This window comes from Triturus cristatus, chromosome 3_1, assembly GCF_964204655.1.
Source record: "Triturus cristatus chromosome 3_1, aTriCri1.1, whole genome shotgun sequence".
NCBI classification, from domain to species: Eukaryota; Metazoa; Chordata; class Amphibia; order Caudata; family Salamandridae; genus Triturus; species Triturus cristatus.
This window is the reverse complement of record NC_140583.1, coordinates 771,138,812-771,163,826: the sequence shown is the minus strand read 5'-3', so window position 1 is coordinate 771,163,826 and position 25,015 is coordinate 771,138,812. Positions and strand designations below refer to the sequence as shown.

Here is a 25,015-nt window from a genome sequence, read left to right as displayed (position 1 = left end):
ATGCGAGTGAAAGAAGTCGTGATCTGCATTAGCTAAATTGCTAATAGATCATACGCTTCACATTTCAACAAGTGTCCGTCCATGCCTGGAAGCTGGAAGTACATAAGTGCATGGAAAGTCCAATCAAGTACAAAAGAGGTGCTGATAACTAATCCAATATCTAATCTTTGGATTTGGATTCTCTAGCAGTTAAAGGGCACTTGTCACAAGCGACTCAGGCAATTTGAAACTTCTTCGTCATTATGATCTCTGGTCTTTGGTTAGGCTTATTCTGCCAAGAGAGATACTGTATCACATTTTTATATTACAGGATGGATTTTGTTAATAGCATTTACCTAGGTGTCCTAAACCAGAATGATGTTTTGACTGGAGCGATTTCAACATGCTACCACACATCTTATGCCCGGACTCCAAAAGTGAAAACAGCTCACCAGCTTTAACATGCCCTTAATGGTGACCCATACAGAAAAGAGCACTTTTTAAAGCTGCATGTCTGGAAAATTCTTCATTAATTCACTACCAGTATTTTAGAAAAAAATGTGTATGATCCATTCTTAGTTATTTTCTCCAATCAACCAATGACCGCAGAATCTCCATTTCCATAAATTGAGATTTCAAATCAGGTCAGAGGTCTTTTAGTGTTCAAACGTGCTCCCACTGTGCCCCCAGTAACTGACTCTCTCCTTCACTGAATATGAACTATTTAATAAAACCACGCCTAACATAACATCAGTTTTGTGTACTAGAGATTTTGTTCACAACCAAACTTCCCTATCACCATCGCAGGGATTTGGTTTTGCCCTAAAAGTGTTTTTTTAACACTATAAAAGAAAAATACTTTTCCCATTGGGTCTTGGCTATCACTGTAATAGAAATTGGGTATTTGTTCCCTTTGTACCTTCCTTAGGGCTGCATTAGAAAGAGGGTTTGTTCCTATGGGACTTGCTTGTCACTGTCATAAGAGACCAATTTAATACAACTACCACTTTTCGACGATGCTAAATAGTTGTGGTTTTAGGGTTCTGCCAGGGGATGGAGGAGAGGTGCTCCTTAAAGTCGACTAGTTTGAAGACAGAACTGTACCTGATTTCTTGGACTGGCTGTACATAAATGACATCTCTCCATCTGGCCCATTTTTTCTTCAAAGCTTTGCCAAAACCTTCCGAATTCTGGGGGGGAAAAAAACATTTATTAAATGAAATAAATTATTGCGCAACCCTTACACGGTCAATTTCCTTCAAGTTTCCAGCTGTTGCTTCAGCTCCAGAAAATTGAGAAGTCTTTTCCTCCTCTCATATGCCAATCTCAAGAACAGACATATATAACTGTGAGTGCTGCACTAATACAACAATATACATATCAAAACACATTTATCACGTCTAAATCTTCAGAAGCAAAGGAGACTTTACACTTTATTATATATTCCCACCTTATCTTGGCATAACGCAGTTAGTTACCTTGTTAAGCAGTATTGCAAACTGTTGATGTATGGTAGATATTGGCCACTGAGTGTCTTTCCTACCCATATGACCACACACATGCTCGAGCACATACATGCTCAAACATGCTCTGTCTTCTCGGTGTGGCGTTGGCAGTTGTTGGTTTTTCACACACAAAATTGTGTTTTCAAGAGTAGCTTTTCTACAAAGGCTCTAGTATTCAAAAACTGCACAGGAGCCCTCTCTTTTTGACATATCTAGGATTTCCAGGTGATGGTTGCAGTTTCCGGGATGGTGGCTATAAATTCTCCCAAACTACTCATAATCCTGCAGTATCACAGATGTCCCTGGTGTGGTGCAAACTGACACACTCTTACATTTTAAAATAATCTGTTTGGTAACTATCTGCGACAGATTTACAATAACTGGCGCATCCCTGCATATCAGCAGGGATGCGCCAGTTATTTTGCGTCACGGCAGACACCTCTTGCGCCACCAAGGATGCGCCGCATTGTAAATGCGGTGCACCATGTGGCAAGAATAGACAGATGCGTGATGCATCTGCTGCCGTAAAGGTGACGCATTGCTGGAGTCGCGTCGCAAGCGTGACGCAGCTCCAGCAAGGCTCAGGGGGCCCCTATGCCTAACATGCTGCGTCAATCCTTTACGCCTGCTTCAAGCAGGCGCAGGGTTTTGACGCAGCATGGCCATAAAAGTGACTGAGTGAAATCTTGTAGATTTCACTCAGCCACTTTTAGGAGTCATTCCTGCGCCGGAACGACCCCCCCGCGCTGGAACGCCCACATATGGCCCAGGGCTTTACATGGTGACGCATCTCCCTAGATGCGTCACGTTGTAAATACCCCGCAGCATGGCGCTGGCTTTGCGCCGCCACTGCGTCACAAAAGTGATGCAACGGCGGCGCAAATGTGGCGTACTGGGCTTGTAAATCTGCCCCTAAGTTCATAAACATGTGCACCATACTGCAAGTGACCCTGTGGCTTCGCTTTCTTAGGAAACATCACTGATGTCGACCAATAGATTTATTTCTGAAAAACATGTAGCTTGCAGGCCAGATGTGCTCATCATCGAATGCAAGAAGATGGTGAAGGCAGCTGACACCTTCCTGCACTGTATGACGTTTGTGTGTGTACACATGCACTGAACTACCAGAGATCATAAGCTGTCTAAAGTTGGGAGCATGATTTGCAGTTGCACTGTTTGTTTTTTCTTACAACACGTTTGCATTCTGGTGCAGACAGTGTAATTTTGTTATGAATCCAATCAGGGCGGAAATCATTAGCATGCAGAGGGTAGCGAGCTAATACTGCTGCACTAGTACTCACCTGAACATCCATAGGAGCTCGGCCTAGAATGTAAAGGGAAGAGAGCTAATACTGGTGACACTAATACTCACCTGAACATCCATAGGAGCTCGGCCTAGAATGTAAAGGGAAGAGAGTTAATACTGCTGCACTAATACTCACCTGAACATCCATAGGAGCTCGGCCTAGAATGTAAAGGGAAGCGAGCTAATACTGGTGACACTAATACTCACCTGAACATCCATAGGAGCTTGGCCTGGAATGTAAAGGGAAGAGAGCTAATACTGGTGACACTAATACTCACCTGAACATCCATAGGAGCTCGGCCTAGAATGTAAAGGGAAGCGAGCTAATACTGCTTCTCTAATACTCACCTGAGCATCCATAGGAGCTCGGCCTAGAATGTAAAGGGAAGAGAGCTAATACTGCTGCACTAATACTCACCTGAACATCCATAGGAGCTCGGCCTAGAATGTAAAGGGAAGAGAGCTAATACTGCTGCACTAATACTCACCTGAACATCCATAGGAGCTCGGCCTAGAATGTAAAGGGAAGCGAGCTAATACTGGTGACACTAATACTCACCTGAACATCCATAGGAGCTCGGCCTGGAATGTAAAGGGAAGAGAGCTAATACTGGTGACACTAATACTCACCTGAACATCCATAGGAGCTCGGCCTAGAATGTAAAGGGAAGCGAGCTAATCCTGCTTCTCTAATACTCACCTGAGCATCCATAGGAGCTCGGCCTAGAATGTAAAGGGTAGCGAGCTAATACTGCTGCACTAATACTCACCTGAACATCCATAGGACCTCGGCCTAGAATGTAAAGGGAAGAGAGCTAATCCTGCTTCTCTAATACTCACCTGAGCATCCATAGGAGCTCAGCCTAGAATGTAAAGGGAAGAGAGCTAATACTGCTACACTAGTACTCACCTGAACATCCATAGGAGCTCAGCCTAGAATGTAAAGGGAAGCGAGCTAATACTGGTGACACTAATACTCACCTGAACATCCATAGGAGCTCAGCCTAGGATGTAAAGGGAAGCGAGCTAATCCTGCTTCTCTAATACTCACCTGAGCATCCATAGGAGCTCGGCCTAGAATGTAAAGGGTAGCAAGCTAATACTGCTGCACTAATACTCACCTGAACATCCATAGGAGCTCGGCCTAGAATGTAAAGGGAAGAGAGCTAATACTGGTGACACTAATACTCACCTGAACATCCATAGGAGCTCGGCCTAGAATGTAAAGGGAAGCGAGCTAATCCTGCTTCTCTAATACTCACCTGAACATCCATAGGAGCTCGGCCTAGAATGTAAAGGGAAGAGAGTTAATACTGCTGCACTAATACTCACCTGAACATCCATAGGAGCTCGGCCTAGAATGTAAAGGGAAGCGAGCTAATACTGGTGACACTAATACTCACCTGAACATCCATAGGAGCTTGGCCTGGAATGTAAAGGGAAGAGAGCTAATACTGGTGACACTAATACTCACCTGAACATCCATAGGAGCTCGGCCTAGAATGTAAAGGGAAGCGAGCTAATACTGCTTCTCTAATACTCACCTGAGCATCCATAGGAGCTCGGCCTAGAATGTAAAGGGAAGAGAGCTAATACTGCTGCACTAATACTCACCTGAACATCCATAGGAGCTCGGCCTAGAATGTAAAGGGAAGAGAGCTAATACTGCTGCACTAATACTCACCTGAACATCCATAGGAGCTCGGCCTAGAATGTAAAGGGAAGCGAGCTAATACTGGTGACACTAATACTCACCTGAACATCCATAGGAGCTCAGCCTAGGATGTAAAGGGAAGCGAGCTAATCCTGCTTCTCTAATACTCACCTGAGCATCCATAGGAGCTCGGCCTAGAATGTAAAGGGTAGCAAGCTAATACTGCTGCACTAATACTCACCTGAACATCCATAGGAGCTCGGCCTAGAATGTAAAGGGAAGAGAGCTAATACTGGTGACACTAATACTCACCTGAACATCCATAGGAGCTCGGCCTAGAATGTAAAGGGAAGCGAGCTAATCCTGCTTCTCTAATACTCACCTGAACATCCATAGGAGCTCGGCCTAGAATGTAAAGGGAAGAGAGTTAATACTGGTGACACTAATACTCACCTGAACATCCATAGGAGCTCGGCCTAGAATGTAAAGGGAAGCGAGCTAATCCTGCTTCTCTAATACTCACCTGAACATCCATAGGAGCTCAGCCTAGAATGTAAAGGGAAGAGAGCTAATACTGCTACACTAGTACTCACCTGAACATCCATAGGAGCTCAGCCTAGAATGTAAAGGGAAGCGAGCTAATACTGGTGACACTAATACTCACCTGAACATCCATAGGAGCTCAGCCTAGGATGTAAAGGGAAGCGAGCTAATCCTGCTTCTCTAATACTCACCTGAGCATCCATAGGAGCTCGGCCTAGAATGTAAAGGGTAGCGAGCTAATACTGCTGCACTAATACTCACCTGAACATCCATAGGAGCTCGGCCTGGAATGTAAAGGGAAGAGAGCTAATAGTGGTGACACTAATACTCACCTGAACATCCATAGGAGCTCGGCCTAGAATGTAAAGGGAAGCAAGCTAATCCTGTTTCTCTAATACTCACCTGAGCATTCATAGGAGCTCGGCCTAGAATGTAAAGGGTAGCGAGCTAATACTGCTGCACTAATACTCACCTGAACATCCATAGGAGCTCGGCCTAGAATGAAAAGGGAAGCGAGCTAATACTGGTGACACTAATACTCACCTAAACATCCATAGGAGCTCGGCCTGGAATGTAAAGGGAAGAGAGCCAATACTGGTGACACTAATACTCACCTGAACATCCATAGGAGCTCGGCCTAGAATGTAAAGGGAAGCGAGCTAATACTGCAGCACTAATACTCACCTGAACATCCATAGGAGCTCAGCCTAGAATGTAAAGGGAAGAGAGCTAATACTGCTACACTAGTACTCACCTGAACATCCATAGGAGCTCAGCCTAGAATGTAAAGGGAAGCGAGCTAATGCTGCTTCTCTAATACTCATCTGAACATCCATAGGAGCTCAGCCTAGGATGTAAAGGGAAGCGAGCTAATCCTGCTTCTCTAATACTCACCTGAGCATCCATAGAAGCTCGGCCTAGAATGTAAAGGGTAGCGAGCTAATACTGCTGCACTAATACTCACCTGAACATCCATAGGAGCTCGGCCTAGAATGTAAAGGGAAGAGAGCTAATACTGGTGACACTAATACTCACCTGAACATCCATAGGAGCTCGGCCTAGAATGTAAAGGGAAGCAAGCTAATCCTGCTCCTCTAATACTCACCTGAGCATCCATAGGAGCTCGGCCTAGAATGTAAAGGGTAGCGAGCTAATACTGCTGCACTAATACTCACCTGAACATCCATAGGAGCTCGGCCTAGAATGTAAAGGGAAGAGAGCTAATACTGGTGACACTAATACTCACCTGAACATCCATAGGAGCTCGGCCTAGAATGTAAAGGGAAGCAAGCTAATACTGCTTCTCTAATACTCACCTGAGCATCCATAGGAGCTCGGCCTAGAATGTAAAGGGAAGCGAGCTAATACTGGCTACACTAATACTCACCTGAACATCCATAGAGCTCGGCATAGGATGTAAAGGGAAGCGAGCTAATACTGCTACACTAATACTCATCTGAGCATCCATAGGAGCTCGTCCTAGAATGTAAAGGGAAGCGAGCTAATACTGCTTCTCTAATACTCACCTGAACATCCATAGGAGCTCAGCCTAGAATGTAAAGGGAAGCGAGCTAATACTGCTTCTCTAATACTCACCTGAGCATCCATAGGAGCTCGGTCTAGAATGTAAAGGGTAGCGAGCTAATACTGCTGCACTTATACTCACCTGAACATCCATAGGAGCTCGGCCTAGAATGTAAAGGGTAGCGAGCTAATACTGGCTAATACTCACCTGAACATCCATAGGAGCTTGGCCTAGAATGTAAAGGGAAGAGAGCTAATACTGCTTCTCTAATACTCACCTGAGCATCCATAGGAGCTCGGCCTAGAATGTAAAGGGAAGCGAGCTAATACTGGCTACACTAATACTCCTCTGAGCATCCATAGGAGCTCGGCATAGGATGTAAAGGGAAGCGAGCTAATACTGGCTACACTAATACTCACCTGAACATCCATAGGAGCTCGGCATAGGATGTAAAGGGAAGTGAGCTAATACTGGCTACACTAATACTCCTCTGAGCATCCATAGAAGCTCGGCCAGTACGCACAGAGCAATGCTCCAGGCAAGCTATTTGGGACAGGGCACTGCCTCAGCGAAATCCCCAGGTTATTCTAGACAGACCGTCCCTGCTCCCAAGCTGGTAATCTCCAAGACCATTAGTACAAATTCAACCCCACAGTGTAATTCCAGTGAGACCACCTCTCTTCCCATCCCACACTATACTCTTCCTGCTTTCTTCCCTCAGACTAGGCATCCTCACCTCCTTGAACTCCAGTTGGCAAGTTGGCAATATGTTGCAGCAGTCGAATGCCCCTATTAACACTCCATACCAGACCGAAGACTTGGGTAGATGTATGCAAGCCGCAAGGCTTGTAGTCTTTCTATCTCTCTCACACACCTCCACCTGTTGCTTTGCTTTGTGGATTGTAACTGACATGTGCTTGCTTTCTGTTTGCTGGCTTTATTCATTTTAGGCTGTCCAGGCTGAGATCGTCCTTCCCAAGGAGCAAAGTCTTTCCACACCACCTACCCTTGTATTCTTCCACACGTGCACCTTTCTGTAAACAGGCCTGTAAATCTCATTCTTATCTTGTCTTGTCATATTTGCTGAGCATTCAAATACTGAGGCCAAATGTCAGGCTCTGTCGTCCCAGGGAGCCAGGTGTTTACTTTTCTTTCGGTGACTTCAAAGGTTGAGGATTTATGTGATAATCTTGCTGTATACTGGGAATAGGAGTGTTCTTTTTTCTTCTGGCACACATTTAAATGAACTGTGCAATTATTTCAGGATATATCAGAATTAGGAACACAAATGAATCCCATTTTTGATAATTCTGAAATGTGTTGAAAAATAATACTTTAATATGATCAAAACAAATCATTCTTGCCAGATAAGGACTTCAAACTGGTAGTACAAGCTCTAGTTGTACCGAGAGTGGATTACGGCAGTGTCCCTCTCTGCGGCCTGCCCAGAGCGGCAACGGCCCCTCTAAGAGCCTCAATCAACGCCGCAGCGAGGCTTATCACTGGCTCCAAAAGAAGTTCCCACATATCCCCTGACCTAAAATCCCTTAACTGGCTACCTTTTGAAGCCAAAATTCATTTGAAAATAGCATTTATGACTCATAAAGCCATTCATCACAATACACCCAGCTATCTGGCACAGAAACTGGTGCCCTCGTGTGGGGCTAGATCCTTAAGAAGTGCTTACAACCTTCTACTGAAACCTCAAAGATTCAACAAGAAAAAAACTTATAACCGAACATTTTCAGGGATTGCGCCCAGAATTTGGAATGCTCTACCACCAGAAACCAGACTGAATCCATCTATTGCACTTTTCAAAAAAGAAGAGAAATCGCTCCTCATGGCTAAATTCACTTGAGCAGGGGCTAGTATCCTTGGCGACCTACGTATCCTCCATCTTAAACTTTATGTGCACTGCCCAACCTGGTATCCTAGATATTGTATCTATATTATGCTTGATATACAGTGAACGCTTTGTTTTGTATCTTATACCGTGCATCAATGATTGGTTGATTACACTACCATTGTCTATCAGCGAACTTTATGCTATTTACCGTGTCTTTATGTAGCTAACACTCTACCTTGTAAAGCGCTCTAATACCCGCAAGGGTCTTGTTCGCGCTGTATAAAACTCTCAAAATAAATAAAAAATAAAATAAATAAATTACACTAGGTGGTGCCAGTTCCCACACATTATCGTTTGTGCACTGTATAGTTTTTCTTGTAAAACTGTATGTCTGTGCAAATGTAAATGTTTTTTTAATTGAAATTCAGTTGTCTGTAATGACAGTGTGCTACCACACCATGCATTCTCCACTCTATGCCTCTACACACTACTCTGCAACACACCATGCCACTCTACTCCACTCTGCATCACTCCACTATACGTCACTGCACTCTACGCCTCTCTACTCTACTCTGTACCACTCTACCCTATTCTAATGCATTCTACGCCAATCTACAGCACTGCACTCCACACAACTCCAATCTAGGCCACTCCAATCTAGTCTGCAACACTACACTCTACACCACTGCAGTCTATGACAATACACTCTACGCCAATGCACTTTACTTTGTAACACTCAACTCTACATCCCTGCACTCTATGCCAATCCACTGTATGCCACTCTAATCTACTATGCACCACTGTGCTCTATGCCACTGCACCCTACACCACTTTTAGGCCATTACACTCTATGCCACTCAGCCCTGCACCACTCCACTCTACGTCACTTCACTCTATGCCACTGCGTCTATGCTAATGCACTCTACACAACTGCACTCTACTCTGCACCATTGTACTCTATGCCACTGCTCTTTATACCACTCTACGCCACGCTACACCAATGCACTCTATGACACTCTACTCTGCAACACTGCACTCTCCGCCACTGAACTCTATGGTGGCACTTTACTCTGCACTACTGTACTCTATGCCAATGCACTCTATGCCACTCTACTCTGCATCACTATACTCTACGCCACTGCATTCTGCATAACTACACTCTATGCCACTGCACTCTCTGCCACTCTACTCTATGCCACTCTACTCTACACCACTGCACTCTATGCCACTCTACTCTGCATTACCTCACTGTGCACCACTGCACTCTAGTATGCACCACTCTACGCCACGTCACTTTACTCTGCTCCACACTACCACATGACACTGCACTCTATGCCACTGCACTCTACTCTGCACCACTGTACTCAACACCACTGCACTCTACACCACTGTACTCAACACCAATCTACACCAGTGCACTCTACTCCAATGCACTTTATGCCAATGAACTCTACACCACTGTACTCTATGACATTCTACTCTGCAACACTGCACTTTACACCACTGAACTCTACGCCACTTTACTCTGCACTACAACATTCTATGCCAATGCACTCTAGGGCACTGCATTCTGCGCCACTCTACTTTGCATCACTCGACTCTATGCCACTGCACTCTGCAGCACTTGATTCTACAGCACTAAAATCAACTTTGACCCACTCTACGCCACTGCACTCTGTGCCACTCTACTCTGCACCTCTGCAATCTACTATGCAACACTCTAATCTACGCCACTGCATTCTACGCCGAGCCTAGTCCTAAAAGCATTTGGCATGTAAATCATGCAGCAAACATCATATAAAAATATGATGAAATCTCTTAAAAATTCAAACAACTACATTTCTTTACAATTTGGAAGAGTTTCTGACTAGTCAATCAGATTATATCAATGCAGTGTGAGGCATTTATTAAAAGTGCTAGGCTTTAAACATGAACTTGGAAATATGCATGTCCCCTATCCTGATGAATATGCCACTATAGCACAAAGAGTCTCAGAGGGCAAGGCAAATAATGTCAACTCAGCCTTACACACCTTTTAAATGCCAGCAAACTGAGCACTGTCAAATTAGGAAAAAGAAAATCAAGTTACTTTTTAGCGCTTAGAAAAAGCAAACTGCAACATTTTGCGCTATGATAAAAACACGTTATCCTCAACTACTGAGAATAAAGTAGGACATAAAAAAACTTTGTAATTATAATTGTATTTCTATAGTGCTTACTACTCCTGATGAGGCATTAAAGCGCTTTTCAGCGAGTAGCACGGTACTCCAGAACCCAAAAAGGATTAGTGGGGAATTGGTATAGGGGAATTTGAATTCATTTGAATGGTGGACATGTGCCTCTGTTAGTTGGATTGAAAATGATAATGGAGGGACAGAGGAGGGAAGTGTATAGAAAGAGTTTATTTGGAGATTATAGTAGTAGTAGGAGGTTTGGGATGAGTAAAGGAGAGACAAAGGGGTAAACAGTCTCAAGAAATTAGGGAGATTATAGTAGTAAAATTAGATCTTGGATAAATCTATGGAGGGATATATGAGGGAAGAGTCTAGAAAGGGTTATTTTGGAGATTATAGTAGTAGAAAAAGGTTTGGGATGAGTCACAGAGTGGAAGTAGAGGATATATTAAAAGAGGTGTAGGGGGAAATACAGGGTAGTGTATTGGACAGACTCAAATGTGTTTTTTAAAATTATTTTACAGTATGAGTAATGTAATAAATATGTAGATACATAAGTACATAGCAGGTATACATGTATAAGGAAGGTAATATATCAAGATTTAAATTGCATTTAATAAACAAAAACGTTTAAGTGTTGCTGTACTTTAAGCAAATTTATTTGTGCGCTTATTTCTTTTTATTTTTTTCTTTTCTTTTCCATAATTTAATAGCGAAGCAACTGTAGATAAATAGTTATGATAAAATGTTCATATTATGATAGATAAATCAACAGAGAACCATAAGCATCAAATCAAATAACATATGAAAATTTAGCAATGACCTATTATACATGTTAAGCTAGAATAATATAACCATGAGTAATTTGTACATTTGTTAAGCAGACTTAAAGAATATCTATATATTTATAAACGTAATTATTATACACTCTATGCCAATCCACTGTATGCCACTCTAATCTACTATGCACCACTGTGCTCTATGCCACTGCACCCTACACCACTTTTAGGCCATTACACTCTATGCCACTCAGCCCTGCACCACTCCAAGGAATACAGATTCATGCAAGTAATCATATTAAATGCTTATATGCACAGGGAAATGCTGTACATTTATGTTTGAGTATGGTGGTTATGTAGGGAAGAGCCAAGTTTTGAGTAGTCTTCTGAAGATAAGATAGTTATCCGTAGATCTTATGTTTGGGGGGTAATGAGTTCCATAGTCTTGCTGCCTGAACAGAGAAGGATGTGCCACCTATGTTTTTGAGGTCTCACCTGAGCCAGCGCACGCGCTGCAAGACATTTCGTAGGTGGGTTTCCAAAGTGCTACCACAGGCTTTTGGTGGCCTAAAGCTTGCATGCAGGTGAGCGTGCACACACGCAGACCCCATCTGTGTTTCCTTCGTTGATCACGATCGCAATCACTTTCGCGGGCCGCGCGGCCGTGTCACTTTCATGGCCGCGCGGCCAATGCTTGTTCATAGGCGCATTGTAAAACCAAGTTGCCTTATTACTGCCTGGCGCCCCTGGCAGTAGACGATATTATTATAATTTGCCTTGTATGTCTTCTCAGTTTATATGAAGACCACTTCATTACAATCACAGATTTACAATTTTCACTTCCGTTTTAATACTCCATTGTAAACAATGGCTCGAACTGGCAAGTTTCTCTTTGGCTCCTTCCATGATGCACACACACGTTAATAAACAGGGATAGTCTGGGACAGGATTCAGCTGTAATAACAATAAATTGTTACAAGTCTTTCAAGCAAGCAGGGAGCCAGAGAGATAAGATAACAGGCTTCGGTGCTCAGTCGACCAGGAGGAGCAACATTTTTTAAAGCCTGTGTCTTTTAAACAATGTTTCACAGCTGCTGCTGACTGGATGCAAAGCCTCTCCACCAGGCACTAAAAACATAAATTCGTAACCAATGCAAAGATGCAAAACCCTACGTCCAGAAGCAATGCCCTGTTCGTGCATCATTTTATGCAGAATGCTGAAGTAGTCCTATTTGTGAAAATTAAAAAAAAATCTATGCTAACCGTAAATTACTGAGTAGAAACATTTTGGGAAATGAATGCGGGTGTACATCTTAGGGAAAAAAACGCTCACACGCAAGTAAAGCGGTCTTTAAACTTTGTAATGTGACATGCACTGGCCCACTGCTTTTCACCACCTCCCATTCAAAACCAAGTTGCTCCCATTATTTCCTTGGTGCTCTTTCTGGCACCCACAGAGGTCAGAAGCCAAGAATGTGGGGATCAAATAACCCTGTGGGGGCTTCATCTCTACAGATTTAAAAAGCCGAACTCCCAAATGGCTATTAAACAGAGGGATCTTTTTTCAGGGGCGGTTTAAATCTGGAACAATTGGCCTTGTTAAAGTGGTTCCCTCTCGCCACCCCGACTGTAAGTGCTCTCCACACCTGCCAGGCTAACCTGGGCGCTGGTTCAAATCCCGAGAGGAATCCTGCAGATTTTCGCCCTTCTGATTTTAACTACGTTCCACACAGTGGGGGCTTCTATTTTGAAAGAAGCATCGTGTTGTAATGACCTTCTTGTGTATACAGTGTAAGGATCCGTTGTCATGACACCATCACCGTAGGGCCAATGGAATTATGCGGCAGGAGAGGGCCAAATTATGCAGTAGGGTTGAGTAAAATATGTGGCAAGAAAAGTCAAATTATGAGGCATATTGCGGCACATTTTTTAATAGTAGTAATTAATCTTTTTGTCATCTTTAAACTTGGTAACACTGTTTAGCCATTAGTTGACCTCCATTAGTACCAGTTTAATACCTAAATATAGTATTAAGAAACATAAAGGTGGCCAGTCCAGTTTTGCAAAAGGCCTTCCACTGTGCAGCAACATGTGTCATTGCATTTTTAGTAACTTTTGAACCATTTGGGCTAGAAACAAAAAATGTTTTTACTAAAATATGCACATTATTCAGCAGATGATGGATTATGTGGCAAATGCTGCAAATCCGAAACTATGTGAAACTCGCCATGTCCACACAATTGCATCATTCCAGTGGCCCTGGTTTTACTCTGCTAAATGCAAGCACAACATGCTAGAAAGACATTGTTTCCTAAAGGTAGAATTCACGGCTGCACGGCAAGTGGCTGATCTCAGTGAAGCAACAAGCATTGAAAATGCAATCGGTCTCGCCTTTGATTAAGTTAAAGCCATTTGCTTTGCTAATGGTATTGTATAGCAAAGCAAATGGCTTAAACTTAATGAAAGGTGAGACCTATTGCATTTTTAATTCTTGTTTTCTTGTATGTTGGGATTTTGAGGCAAGGTGCCAATCTGGAGAGGAGGTTCCTTTGTTGAATGTATTTGGTGATTTTACTCCTGATGAAAAGCCGCCCTGTTCCATGTATTGCTTTGTGGGGTAAACAAAGCAGCTTGAATGTGGATCTTCTGGCAACAGGTAACCAATGTAGGACCTTCAAGGCAGGGGAGATGTGGGCTTGTGGCTTTACATGTAGGAGTAGTCTGGCAGCAGAGTTCTGAATCCGTTGTAGTCTTTTCATAGTACAAAAAGATGATCCGTGGTATGGGCCATGGGTATAATCAAGTTTAGACAGTACAAGGGAGATAGTATCCTTGACCTTGTGTGGAAATCCCAGGTGGGGGAAGATGCGTTGCTGAGTTTTCATAGCAATAAAGCTTGATCTTGCTAATTTGTCTACTTGGACATTCATTGGTAGCTTAGAGTCCACAGTAATACCATGGTTTCTTATTTCCTTAGAAATTATAGGTGTTCCCAGATAGTCAGGCTAGGCCGCAAGTGGGTCATACTTTTTCCTATCACCACATGTGAGTATTTCTGTTTTGGAAGCATTTAATTTGAGATGGCACCATGTCATCCACTGACCAGCAGCTCTGAGGCAGCTGAACATTTGAGAGTATCCAATATCTTTGGGGCTTTCCAGTTTAAGGAGTAGTTGTGTGTCATCTGCATAGTTATAGCATTTAAGGTGCTATTCACTGATCATTGCTGGTAATGAATTCATGTAGATGTTGAAAAGCATGGGTGTGATGATGGAGCCTTGAGAGACCCCTGCGTTTGTGAAGTATGGTTTGGATGAGAAAGGGGAAGAATGGATGGCATTGATTCTGTTCTGAAGGTAGGATGTGGCCCAGTCGAGAGCAGTCCTTTCTATGCCGGCATCATAGAGTCTTTGTATTACAGTGTCAAGGTCAACTGAGTCAAAGGCAGCTGAGAAGTCGAAGAGAAGTAGTGCAGCAACCCTGTTCGGGTCTACTGTGTTCTTAAGGTCATCCTAGGTGGTAATGAGGCCAGATCCTGTGCCTCTTCCTGGATGGAATCCAGTTTGGAAGTCAGAAAGTAGGGAGTTCTCTTCAATGAATTGTGACATCTGGGCAAATGTGGCTCTTTCTATCGGTGTGCACAGGAAAAGTTAATTTGTAATCGCTCCTTAGTTGTCGGGTTAAGCGGAACCAGGTTAGTTTTCTTTAATAATGGGCGCATGTATGTGTTTTTTAGGTCTTCTGGGAAGAATCCTGTGGTTAAGGAATTATTGATGGTTCTTCTTAATGGTGAGGCAGCAGAGGTAGTTTAAAAAATATTCTTGAAGGTTTTTAGTGGACAAGGGTCAGAAGGGATGTCGGCAGGCTTGCTTGCTTTGACGAGATCCATAAATTCACTTTGTGATATGTGTTTGAAGGAAATCAGAGGTTGTGTTAGCCTAATATTGGAGGGGGGTTTTGGAAAGGGGTTGGTGTTGGTGGTTTTCCTTCATTTTAAATAGGAGTCCAACATGTCTGCTTTGGTTATGTAATGATTTGCCAGTTTGTCCGTGAATCCTTGGGGAATGGGATGAGTTCCTTCTATGCATTTAGGTTTATGAAATTCAGTGAGAATTTTATTAACTTGTATGTACATTTAGCATTTTGAATTCTGTCTCAATAGTACCTGTTTTTTTTTGTTTTTTTGATTTCTGACTTGTATAATCTGTTAATATTCTGTAGATGAAATCTTTCTTGATTGCGGTTTGTTTTGAACCAGGTGCGTTGCAGGTTTCTAATTTGCTGTGTTATTTTGTTTATTCTGTATTCCTCCAAGGTGCAGATTTCTTTTGTCCTGTTTTGTTGTTCTCAGAGGTATTAGGATATGAAATGCTTCCTGTAGCGACTTATTTAGTTTTTTAATGGAAGTTATTGTGCCTAGATCTGTGTTGGATGTTAGGTTTCTAAGTGTTCGAAACTGAGTTTGTTCCACGATAGGTGGATGCATGTAAGGTGGTTTTAGATGTTTTGCTTTGTGGTGTTTTATGTTGGAAAGCTAGCAAATGGTAGTCTGACCGTGGTCTGCCCATGTGACTGGAGCAATCTTTTGAGAGGTAACTAGTTCTGGATTAGCAAAAAGGACTTCTAGGATGTGTCCAGCGATGAGTGTGGGTTTGTGGACGATCTGATGTAAGCTCAGGGTGTATAGGCCAGTGATGATGGTTTTTGGATGGGTCAGATTGAGGATGTCAAACCAAATGTTTAGGTCACCAAGAATGCATAGGTTGGGGTGTAGTGTTAACAGGTTTGAAACTGTGTCTAGAAATGGGTCTGGGAATGTTGCATTACTAGGTGCAGGTCTGTAAAGGAGAAGGAAGTTACAGGAGGAAGCTAATGTAGGGGTGCACCTGGTGAAGAGGGCCTAAAAACCTTGTATGGAGACGTCGTCAGCTTTAGTGAGATTTATTGTTGGCTTGAATATAACAGCTAGCCCACCTTCTCTTTTGCCTATACATTTTTGTGTGATAGTTTTAAAGGCTAGAGGAACGGCTTCATGCAACAACGGAGCCATGTCATCTCCCAACCATGATTCAGTTATGAAGACTAAGTTAGGTTGTGTGCCAGTGAGTAAGTCGTAGATGTGATGCTTGTTTTTAGAGAGTGATCAAGCATTTACAAGTAGGTCGTTTAGAGATTGTGTTTTGGTGATGGTGTGAATTTGTTTTGTAGTAGAATGAGCAGTATTTTTTTAACTTGTTGCTGGTGTGTCATTAGTGGTGGTATTAGCTGTATGAGGATAGCAATAGTATTGCTTTTCTATATCGTATTCCTTGTTCAGCAGGCGTAGAAGGCATTTTGATGGGTCTGTGTGTGTAGGTGGTGGAGATGGTGGTTGAGAGTGAGTTGGTAAGCTGTGTTGTTTTGTAGAGTAGCCTTGTTGTGTAATAGACAATGTGTGTGTGTGTGATTTTGTTGTGCTTGTGTGTGTTTTATATTGTGTTTTAGTGGAGTAGTGAGAGGAGATGATGTAGTGGTTTTGTGAGAAAAATGTGTATGTAAAGTATTGTTGGTGAGTGGAAGCTGAATGGTAAAGGGGGTGGTGTGTGTTTTGGAAAAGTGTATATGTGGTCTGTGAGATGGGATGACCAACAGTTTTGAGTGTTTGTGTTAGATTGAATAGCTAGAAGAGGTAATATGTGTGGTGGGATGGAGTTTAAGGGTTTTTTGGTTGTATTTTATTGGCAAAAAGAGGAGGAGGGTGTTGGTGGATGAAATAATGGAGGGCTGAGTGTAGGGTTAGAGGTAACAGAAAGGGATTTCTTAGGAGTAAGTAGAAGGTAGAGCTGGTGCTTTTTATGAGACGGGTGTGTGTTTCTGGATGGATTAAAGTTATGCATAGTGTGGTGTTGTGTTGGCGATGTGTGGATTTGTTAGTGGTATAGGACAGAGTGGTGTTTTGTGTTAGAGTGGTGTTGCCATTGTGTGGCAGTTGGGGTAGAAGGGTGTATAGGTGTGGTTTGTGGGGTTTTTCAAGTAGTTGTTGAGACAATAAAATGTGGTTATGGTGTGTTTGTAGCAAATGAGTAGAGTGCATTCACTGTGAGCATGTTGATATGTTTATGGATGTGGATGGGTTAAGGTGGGTGCTGGGAATGGAAAAAAATGCAGCATTTCTGGCCTTAGTCCTGAACAAGCCAAAACTGGCAACTGCCCTTGTCCTTTCCACCCTTAGCCTCAATACCCGGGCTGAGACGCCCTGAGCCCTAAGGTTAAAAGGCCTAGTGATCAGGTGACACCTTCGGCCAATGGGAACCCTACCTCTAACCAATCAGAACACTAGCCCTAAGCCCTAGGACCAATAGGAGACTAGGCCCTTACAACCAATAACAGCCCTAGTCATAGAAGCCAATCAGAACCCAAACCCTAAGCCCTAAGTCCAATAGAAAAGTTAGACCCAGGAACCAATCAAAACCCCAGACCTATCAACCATTCAGAATCCTAACTCTAAGCCCTAAGCCCAATAGAAACCTCAGATATAGGAACCAATTAGAGCACAGATGTAGAGTCCAGTAGCAAACTTATGTAAGGGGTGCGTAACATTAAGCACAGGCTGATGGTTCGGGGGCAGTGAGCTACTCCTGAAGATCAGAATCTCCTTGGATAGACAGGCTCCATCCTGTCTGTGTTCAACATTTTGCTGGTCCTGTTTTACCCTGCAAGTAAGGCTAAAATCTAAGCCACTTAAAATACTGCTTCTCACGCACTTGAACAAATTACTTTTCTAGCCAACAACGAGGGTTACATATACTTTCCAAGCACAGTTTAAACCATAAAGCAGCCTCTTAAACACACTCTGCTTACACTCTGAGGGTGCGGTTTGCCTTTCTAACTTTTAAAGACCCAAGGCCTAAGCACAGTACATGGGAAACTAGGACAGAAATTCAAACAGGACCGGTAGAAAAACAGCAGTCTTAACTGTACCAATTGCATAGAAACCAAGAGTTCAATTCAAACTGTCATGAGTGGAAAAAACAGCAGTTTTTACAGTACCAACTGCACAGAATCCAATAGGTCAATTTAAACAGTCACTGGTAGAAAAACAGCAGCTTTAAGTTTAAAAAACACAGCACAAGTCTGTGTTCTTACCATCTTCTATGTGATTTGTTCACTGGGCTGTTTAGGGCACAGAGAGGCTGAGGCTAAAAGATGGAGGTGGCGGTCTTGGCGTTCCCTGCACAGGCCTTAAGGGTTTCTGCAGGTGTGGGAGGAGGAAGGCTCAGGGTTGCTTGGGAGCTAGAGGGCCACTCAGGAAGGCACAGAATGATGGTCTTGCTCCTGAAGATCGGAATCTCATTTCATACAGACAGGCTTATTTAACACTTTGCCGGTCCTGTTTTACCCTGCAGGTAAGGCCCAAATCCAAGCCACTGAAAATACTGCTTTTTGCGCCCTTAAGCAAATCACTTTTCTAACAAAATAAAAGGGATACGTGCACATTCCAAGCACAGTTTAAACCATAAATCAGATTCGACAGTCTCTTAAACACACTCTGCTTACCCTCTGAGGGTGTAGTTTGCCTTTTTAACTTTTAAAACCCCAATAGGGGAGAGAGAGGGGCTGGGGGGATTGTCTCTGCACACCCAAGTGCAGTACAGGAGAAACTAGGACAGAAATTCAATTCAAAGTTACAAGTAGAAAAAAAGCAGTCTTAACAGTACCAATTGCACAGAAACCAAGAGTTCAATTCAAACAGTAAAGGGTTGAAAAACAGCAGTTTTAACAGCATCAATTGCACAGAAACCAAGGGTAGAAGAACAGCAGTTTGAACAGTATCAATTGCAGAGAAACCAAGAGTTCAATTCAAACAGTCACGGGTAGAAGAGCAGCAGTTTTAACTTACCCCGGGCAGAGACCTCCACTCCGCCCGCGGAGTGTGCAGAGGTTTGCCTTCTCCGCGTTCAGTGGAGAATGCGGAGAAGGCAAATCTCCGCACACTCCGCAGTGGAGCGGAGTTGGCCAGCCCCCGTCTCCACACCCCTATTAAGAAATAAGTTAACATTAATTAAAAAGCAACTTAAAACCACTTATCTCTGTACAGCGGCGTCTTCGGGCTGCCCTCCTCCTCTTCCTCCCCGTACCACTAATGCTTCAGAACACTGCGCATAAGCGCACGCCCACGCATGCACATTTCTCAGAAGGAATGTGCATGCACGGGCCTGCATGCATGACCAGTTTTCTCAAGCATTACCGGTACAGCGAGAAAGAGGAGGAGGGCAGCCTGGGGACACCGCAGTACAGAGGTAAGTGGTTTGAAGTTTCTTTGTAATTAATGTTAACTTACTTCTTAATAGAGGGGTGGAGGCGGGTGGCAGAGCGGAGCGGAGCTCCACGGAATTTGTTTGCAACTCCGTGGACCTCCGCATAGCCCCGCTATGCACACTAGGCCCGGGGTTCGTTTTAACAGTATCAATTGCACAGAAACCAAGAGCTCAATTTAAACAGTCGTGGGTAGAAAAACAGCAGTTTTAAAGTATCAAAAAACACAGCACAAATCTGTGTTCTTACCACCTTCTCTGTCATTTGTTCACTGGGCTGTTTAGGGCACATTGTATTTAAAAAGTTGTACATATACTTTTACGTATTCCATGTCCTGGTGGTGAAAATGTCCTACATTCGTTTTTCACTACTGTGAGGCCTAACTCTCCCTTAGGATAACATTGGGTTAGCTTTTTTCCATTTAATAAGTGCTAAATCTTGTTTGGGAGCAGGAAGAAATGTCATGTTTGTTCTTAAAAGAATTGTAACATAAATCCCTCTTTAATAGTAAAGTCAGATTTTAAGTCGAAATTTAGAAAATGCCACTTTTATAAAGTTGCAAAAAGATTCAAGCTAGCCTGGCTGATATGTGTTGATGCCCCGAAACCGGTTCCAGGATTCTTTTTTCCGGTCCAGGGAAGACCTGGCTTGGCAGTTCAGGTTGGACTGTTTCCATGAGGAACAGGGTCAAGAAGGATTTGCATATGGCTGTGTCCAAAATGGGGGGGCGTGGTAAGCAAAAGAACGATGAGTTAAGCCCATATCTTTATGACTGGGGGTGAATGATTGTATTGTTCAGAATTCCATCCATCGTTTGTGCCTTTTGCTTTTGTCGCTCCAAGTGGGAAGGGTATGTCCAGACGTGGGTCTCGTGCTCACTGCACCACTGGATTAAAGCTAGTCTGGCCGATGAGGGGTGATGCCCTGAAACCGGTCCCAGGATGCTCGTTTCCGGTCCAGGGAGGTCCTGCCATGGGAGTTCGGGCTGGACTGTTCCCATGAGGAACAGGGTCAAAACTGATTTGTATCTGGCTGGGTCAAAACTGGAGTGGTGTGGTGAACAAAAGAACGATGGGTTAAGCCCAGATCTTTGTGACTGGGGGTGAATGTTTGCATTGTTCAGCATTCCGTCCATCATTTGTTCCTTTTGCTTTTATCGCCCTAAGTGGGAAGGGTATGCCTAGACGTGGGTCCCGTGCTCACTGCGCCACTGGCTTCAAGCTAGCCTAGTTGATGTGGGGTGATGCCCGAAACCGGTCCCAGGATGCTTATTTTCGGTCCAGGGAGGACCTGGCTCTGCAGTTCGGGCTGGACTGTTCCCATGAGGAACAGGGTCAAGACGGATTTGCATATGGCTGGTTGCAAACTGGAGTAGCATGTTGAGCAAAAGAACGATGCGTTAAACCCAGATCTTTGTGACTGTGGGTGAATGTTTGCATTGTTCAGCATTCCATACATCATTTATTCATTTTACTTTTAGAAAGTTGCCATTCTCTTGTCCTAACTATTTGGTGCCTGCAGCCTTTGTCCTGAGTCTTAGGAGTGTGATTAGCATGGCAGTGACTTTTGTGTATTCCTTCCAGACAGTGAGTCAAAGGGGGATTAGGTGTTGGCAGGATGGACTATACAGCATGGATTTGTGAGGCAGAGCTGTTCCCTTTCCCAATTACATTTCAAAGGAGCTACGTCCATAAACATTCACAAAGAACTTCACACCGGTCTTTTGTCACCCTAGACCTCTTGGAGCAGGGGCAGTGGAGGGGGGAAGTTTCTATAAATCAGATGTAGAAGGGTCTAGAAGTTTCTCCTATTTCACAGGCTGACACCAGGCATAAATTGTGGACCCTCAAGCCAACTCTTCAATGTATTCCTGACTTGCGGACGACCTCCAGAAGGACTGTTTTCTACTTGAGGGCTGTCTTGTTCCCCAGAGGACTGCCTCGCTCCACAAAACTTGCCTTGTTCTTCAGAGGACTTCCCAGCTGCTACCAGAGGACCACAATGCTACTTGAGGCCTGCCTTGTTCCCCAGAGGACTGCCATGCTGCTTGAGGCTTGCCCTTTATCCCAGGCCACCTGAGTGGGTAAAAGGGTTAGTTGGCTGACCTCCTGTTCTGAACTACAGCGACACATCAAGCTCCAGAGCTCACTTGATCTTTGCTGGCCTCTGCTGGAGTGGTTTCCCCCACAAGATGCCTCTTCAGGTCTTGGACCCCTGACTGGCATCAGTTGAGCTTCTCCTGTGATATCTTGATACTCTGACCTCTGAGCGCCGGAGTGTATCCGGCCCGCACTCCATAGCGTTTGGCATCAATTTGTGATTTGTCCCTGTGTACCGCAATGAGATACCCACAATTAGCGCTTTCTGCTACTTGCCGATATTTTTACTTAAACCTTTAAAACTGCTTATCTCCGGTTCTTCTGATTGGATTTTTGGCATTTTGGTTTTCATTTTACGTATTAAATTTTATTCTATTTTTCTAAATTGGTTTGGCATTTTTTCTTGTGTTGTGTAGTCACATTATTACTGTTTGTGTTCTGCATAAATATTTAACACAGTGCTAAATTAAGCCTGACTTCTTTTGTGCCATGCTACCAGAGGATTAAGCACAGGTAAATGTAGTGACTTTTGTGGTTCACCGTGACAAGGATTGTGATTGTTCCACCCCCTCAAAGAGTAACCTAGTTTCCTACAAGAAGCATCTGTTGACATTACAAATAAGGGTTCCTGTTGGAGGAACCTCAGTTCAATTGCCATATTGTCTACCAAGACAAAGTTTGTTTTATTTTTTGTATGATTGTGAAAAGATGGTCAAATGTACCTTGGCTTTGAACCTAGTTTTTTACGCTCTTCCTTCAAATGTTGAATGTGCAGGCAGCAGTCTAGGATTAAATGAATTCAAGATGGCATCACCCCTTAAAAGAACCTTGAAAAGTTGGACAGTGATCCTCTTTTCCTGCTGCAATTGATTTGCTAACTTGGTCAGACTTGCTATTTGTTCTTTGGATGGGAAAGGCACTGCATGTTCAATACTGCTCCCAAAAATTGAATGTTTTTCGAGGGGAGCTAGATGTGATATGTCTTTATTTTTTTTTAGGCTTTGCTTGTTAAATGGACTTAGACACAGTTTGGTAGAGGTTTCTGTTGCTGTGAATGAATTTCCTTTGATGGGCCAATCATCAAGAGAAGGAAAGACTTTGGGCCCTGCTTTCTGAGCTATGCAGTGACTGGGGCAACACACTTTGGGATTATTCGTGAGGTTGATTTGAGGCCTAATGGAAGGAACTTGAATTGATAGGGGTGACCATCAACCTGTAGGTCTAGTGTAGACATGTAATACCATTTTTGAAGGAGTTGGAGAATTTCATGTAAGGTTACCAAGCAAAATGTTTGCTTCTTGAGAAATATGTTTAATTGGCATAGATCTAAGATTGGTCTCCATTCGCATGATTTCTTCTAAATGAGAAAAAGAGTGTGAATAGAAACCTATATTTTGCTGGGAGCTGGGTAGAAGTTCTTTTGTTCCTTTCTTTAACATTGAGAGCAATCTCTGCTTGTATCAGACAAAGATATTGATGGAGTTTCTTGAATGGGAGAGTTGGTAGAAGTGTTTGGATGAATTTTAGAACGTCACCAAATAGTATAAGATCTAGAATCCAGCAGTCCAATATTGTATTTACCCACTGTTTGAAACAATAAGAGATCTTCCCTCCTACAGAATTACCTTGAGATTCTGTGACCATAGCCAGAATGTTATCACACTCGTCTTGATGACTCTTGGCCATTAGAATGGCGTCACCTCTTCAATGAAGAGCTTGTCTGTGAAGACTCTAGAGTCTGGGTTCTTTATTGATGGGCATGTTGTTGCTGGTAGGTTTGCTGAGGCACATTACATGCCTAGTATCTGTAGGACTGAAAACCTCCTATGTAGGAGTACTGACCCATTCCCCATGTCCTCGAAAGGACTGGGGTCATCATTCCTGTAAGACACCTAGCAATCTTGCTGTGTCCATTTCCAAATTAATAGACTGCAGAGCCTCATCAACACAGTGCCCAAATAAGGACTCACCATCCTAAGGCATTTCTAAAGATTCAGCTTTACCTTCTGGTGAAAAATGAGGTGGCTTTGACTGCACAGCACATCTGCACCAGCTAATTGCCTGAATGCAGTGGTCATGATGTCCATGGCAGTATCTATTATGGCTTAAGATGTTCTTTCTCCTTCTGAGAGAAGACCCTTCACTTCATTCTTTTTATCATCAGGTACAAGGTCCAATTAGGGTGCAATATCTGCCTATCATTGCAGCCCAGGATTGTTATTGGTTGTAAGCTGTAATCAAAGTCACTTCTATTGCAGAGGATTTCTTCCCAATGTTATTTAGTATCCTGTTGGTCACCTGCTGCGGGTTCCAGAACAGGGACTCTAAGAGTCCACCAGCATAAATGTGAGATCTTTAAACAAGTTAATTTGTACTTGCATAATAGGCTGATTTGAGAATTGAGTGTCCTTAACGTAAGCATCTCCACACTGGAATCTTCTTGATATTCAGCAAACAACTGCAAGCAGTAGCTTCCTCCTGTCTGTGCCCCTAATAAAAATGGAAGAAATCTTCTGCCATTTTCTTCCTCCCTGATCCTGGACCTGATATTTGACCTGGAGCTGCGTGGTACTCTACAATGTCTACATTTACTCTACTGTGTCAATTAGGTGTTGAGGAGGATATGGGGAGACTTTGCTTGGTGACTTATGTTCAGGCATCAAATGTGTTGGGATGCCTTTGTCTAAGATTAGAGTTGCTTTTAGTGACTTTGAGATCTTGGAAAGTGGTGTTATCGGCAAAGATTTCATCTACAGTATAGTCGCCGATAACGTGGTTGTGATAGTGTCATCAATGAGATAGTTGTCATCAATGTCGCAGATGAGGTGGTTGTCGATGGTGTTGTCGTGGTTGCCAAATATGTCTTTGACAAGCCAGTTGTCAGTGGTGGCAGACATAATGACTTTTTCTTCAGGGAGACCCTTGTCCATGGTGTTGTTATCATTGACAATTTCTTTGTCGACAAGGTTGTTGTGACTGTTCCCATCAACTACGTTGTTGATGATGATTTTGGTTTCTCAAATTCCAGAGAGATCATATGTTCTGGGAGTTGGTGGTTCAGAAATCATCTTTGAGGTTATTTTTTTAGTCAAAATTACTACCTCAGGTGGCAGACTTTTATCTTTGGATTTCTTAATGTGTTTTTAGGAGGTTCCTTGGATGTAGATGTTATATCCACAGAAGTGGCTTTGGAAAACCACACTTCTACAAAATGGTTCTTTTATTAGCTTTTTTAGATGTCATTGAGGAGTCATTTGAGTCCGAATCTGAAGATGGCACATCCTTAGATTTTGATTTCTAGAGTCATATA

General features: G+C 43.2%; 1 protein-coding gene across 5 annotated transcripts in view; it reads right to left on the bottom strand.

Moving 5' to 3' along the window:
- The window catches only part of ANO9 (anoctamin 9), a 519,627-nt gene that overhangs the window by 243,114 nt on the left and 251,498 nt on the right, over positions 1-25,015 (bottom strand). For all 5 annotated transcript variants that reach the window (XM_085644947.1, XM_085644948.1, XM_085644950.1 and 2 more), the window contains one exon: positions 1,084-1,169. In XM_085644947.1, the coding sequence (XP_085501073.1) occupies positions 1,084-1,169 (86 nt within the window). The remainder of the gene's footprint in view (positions 1-1,083; positions 1,170-25,015) is intronic.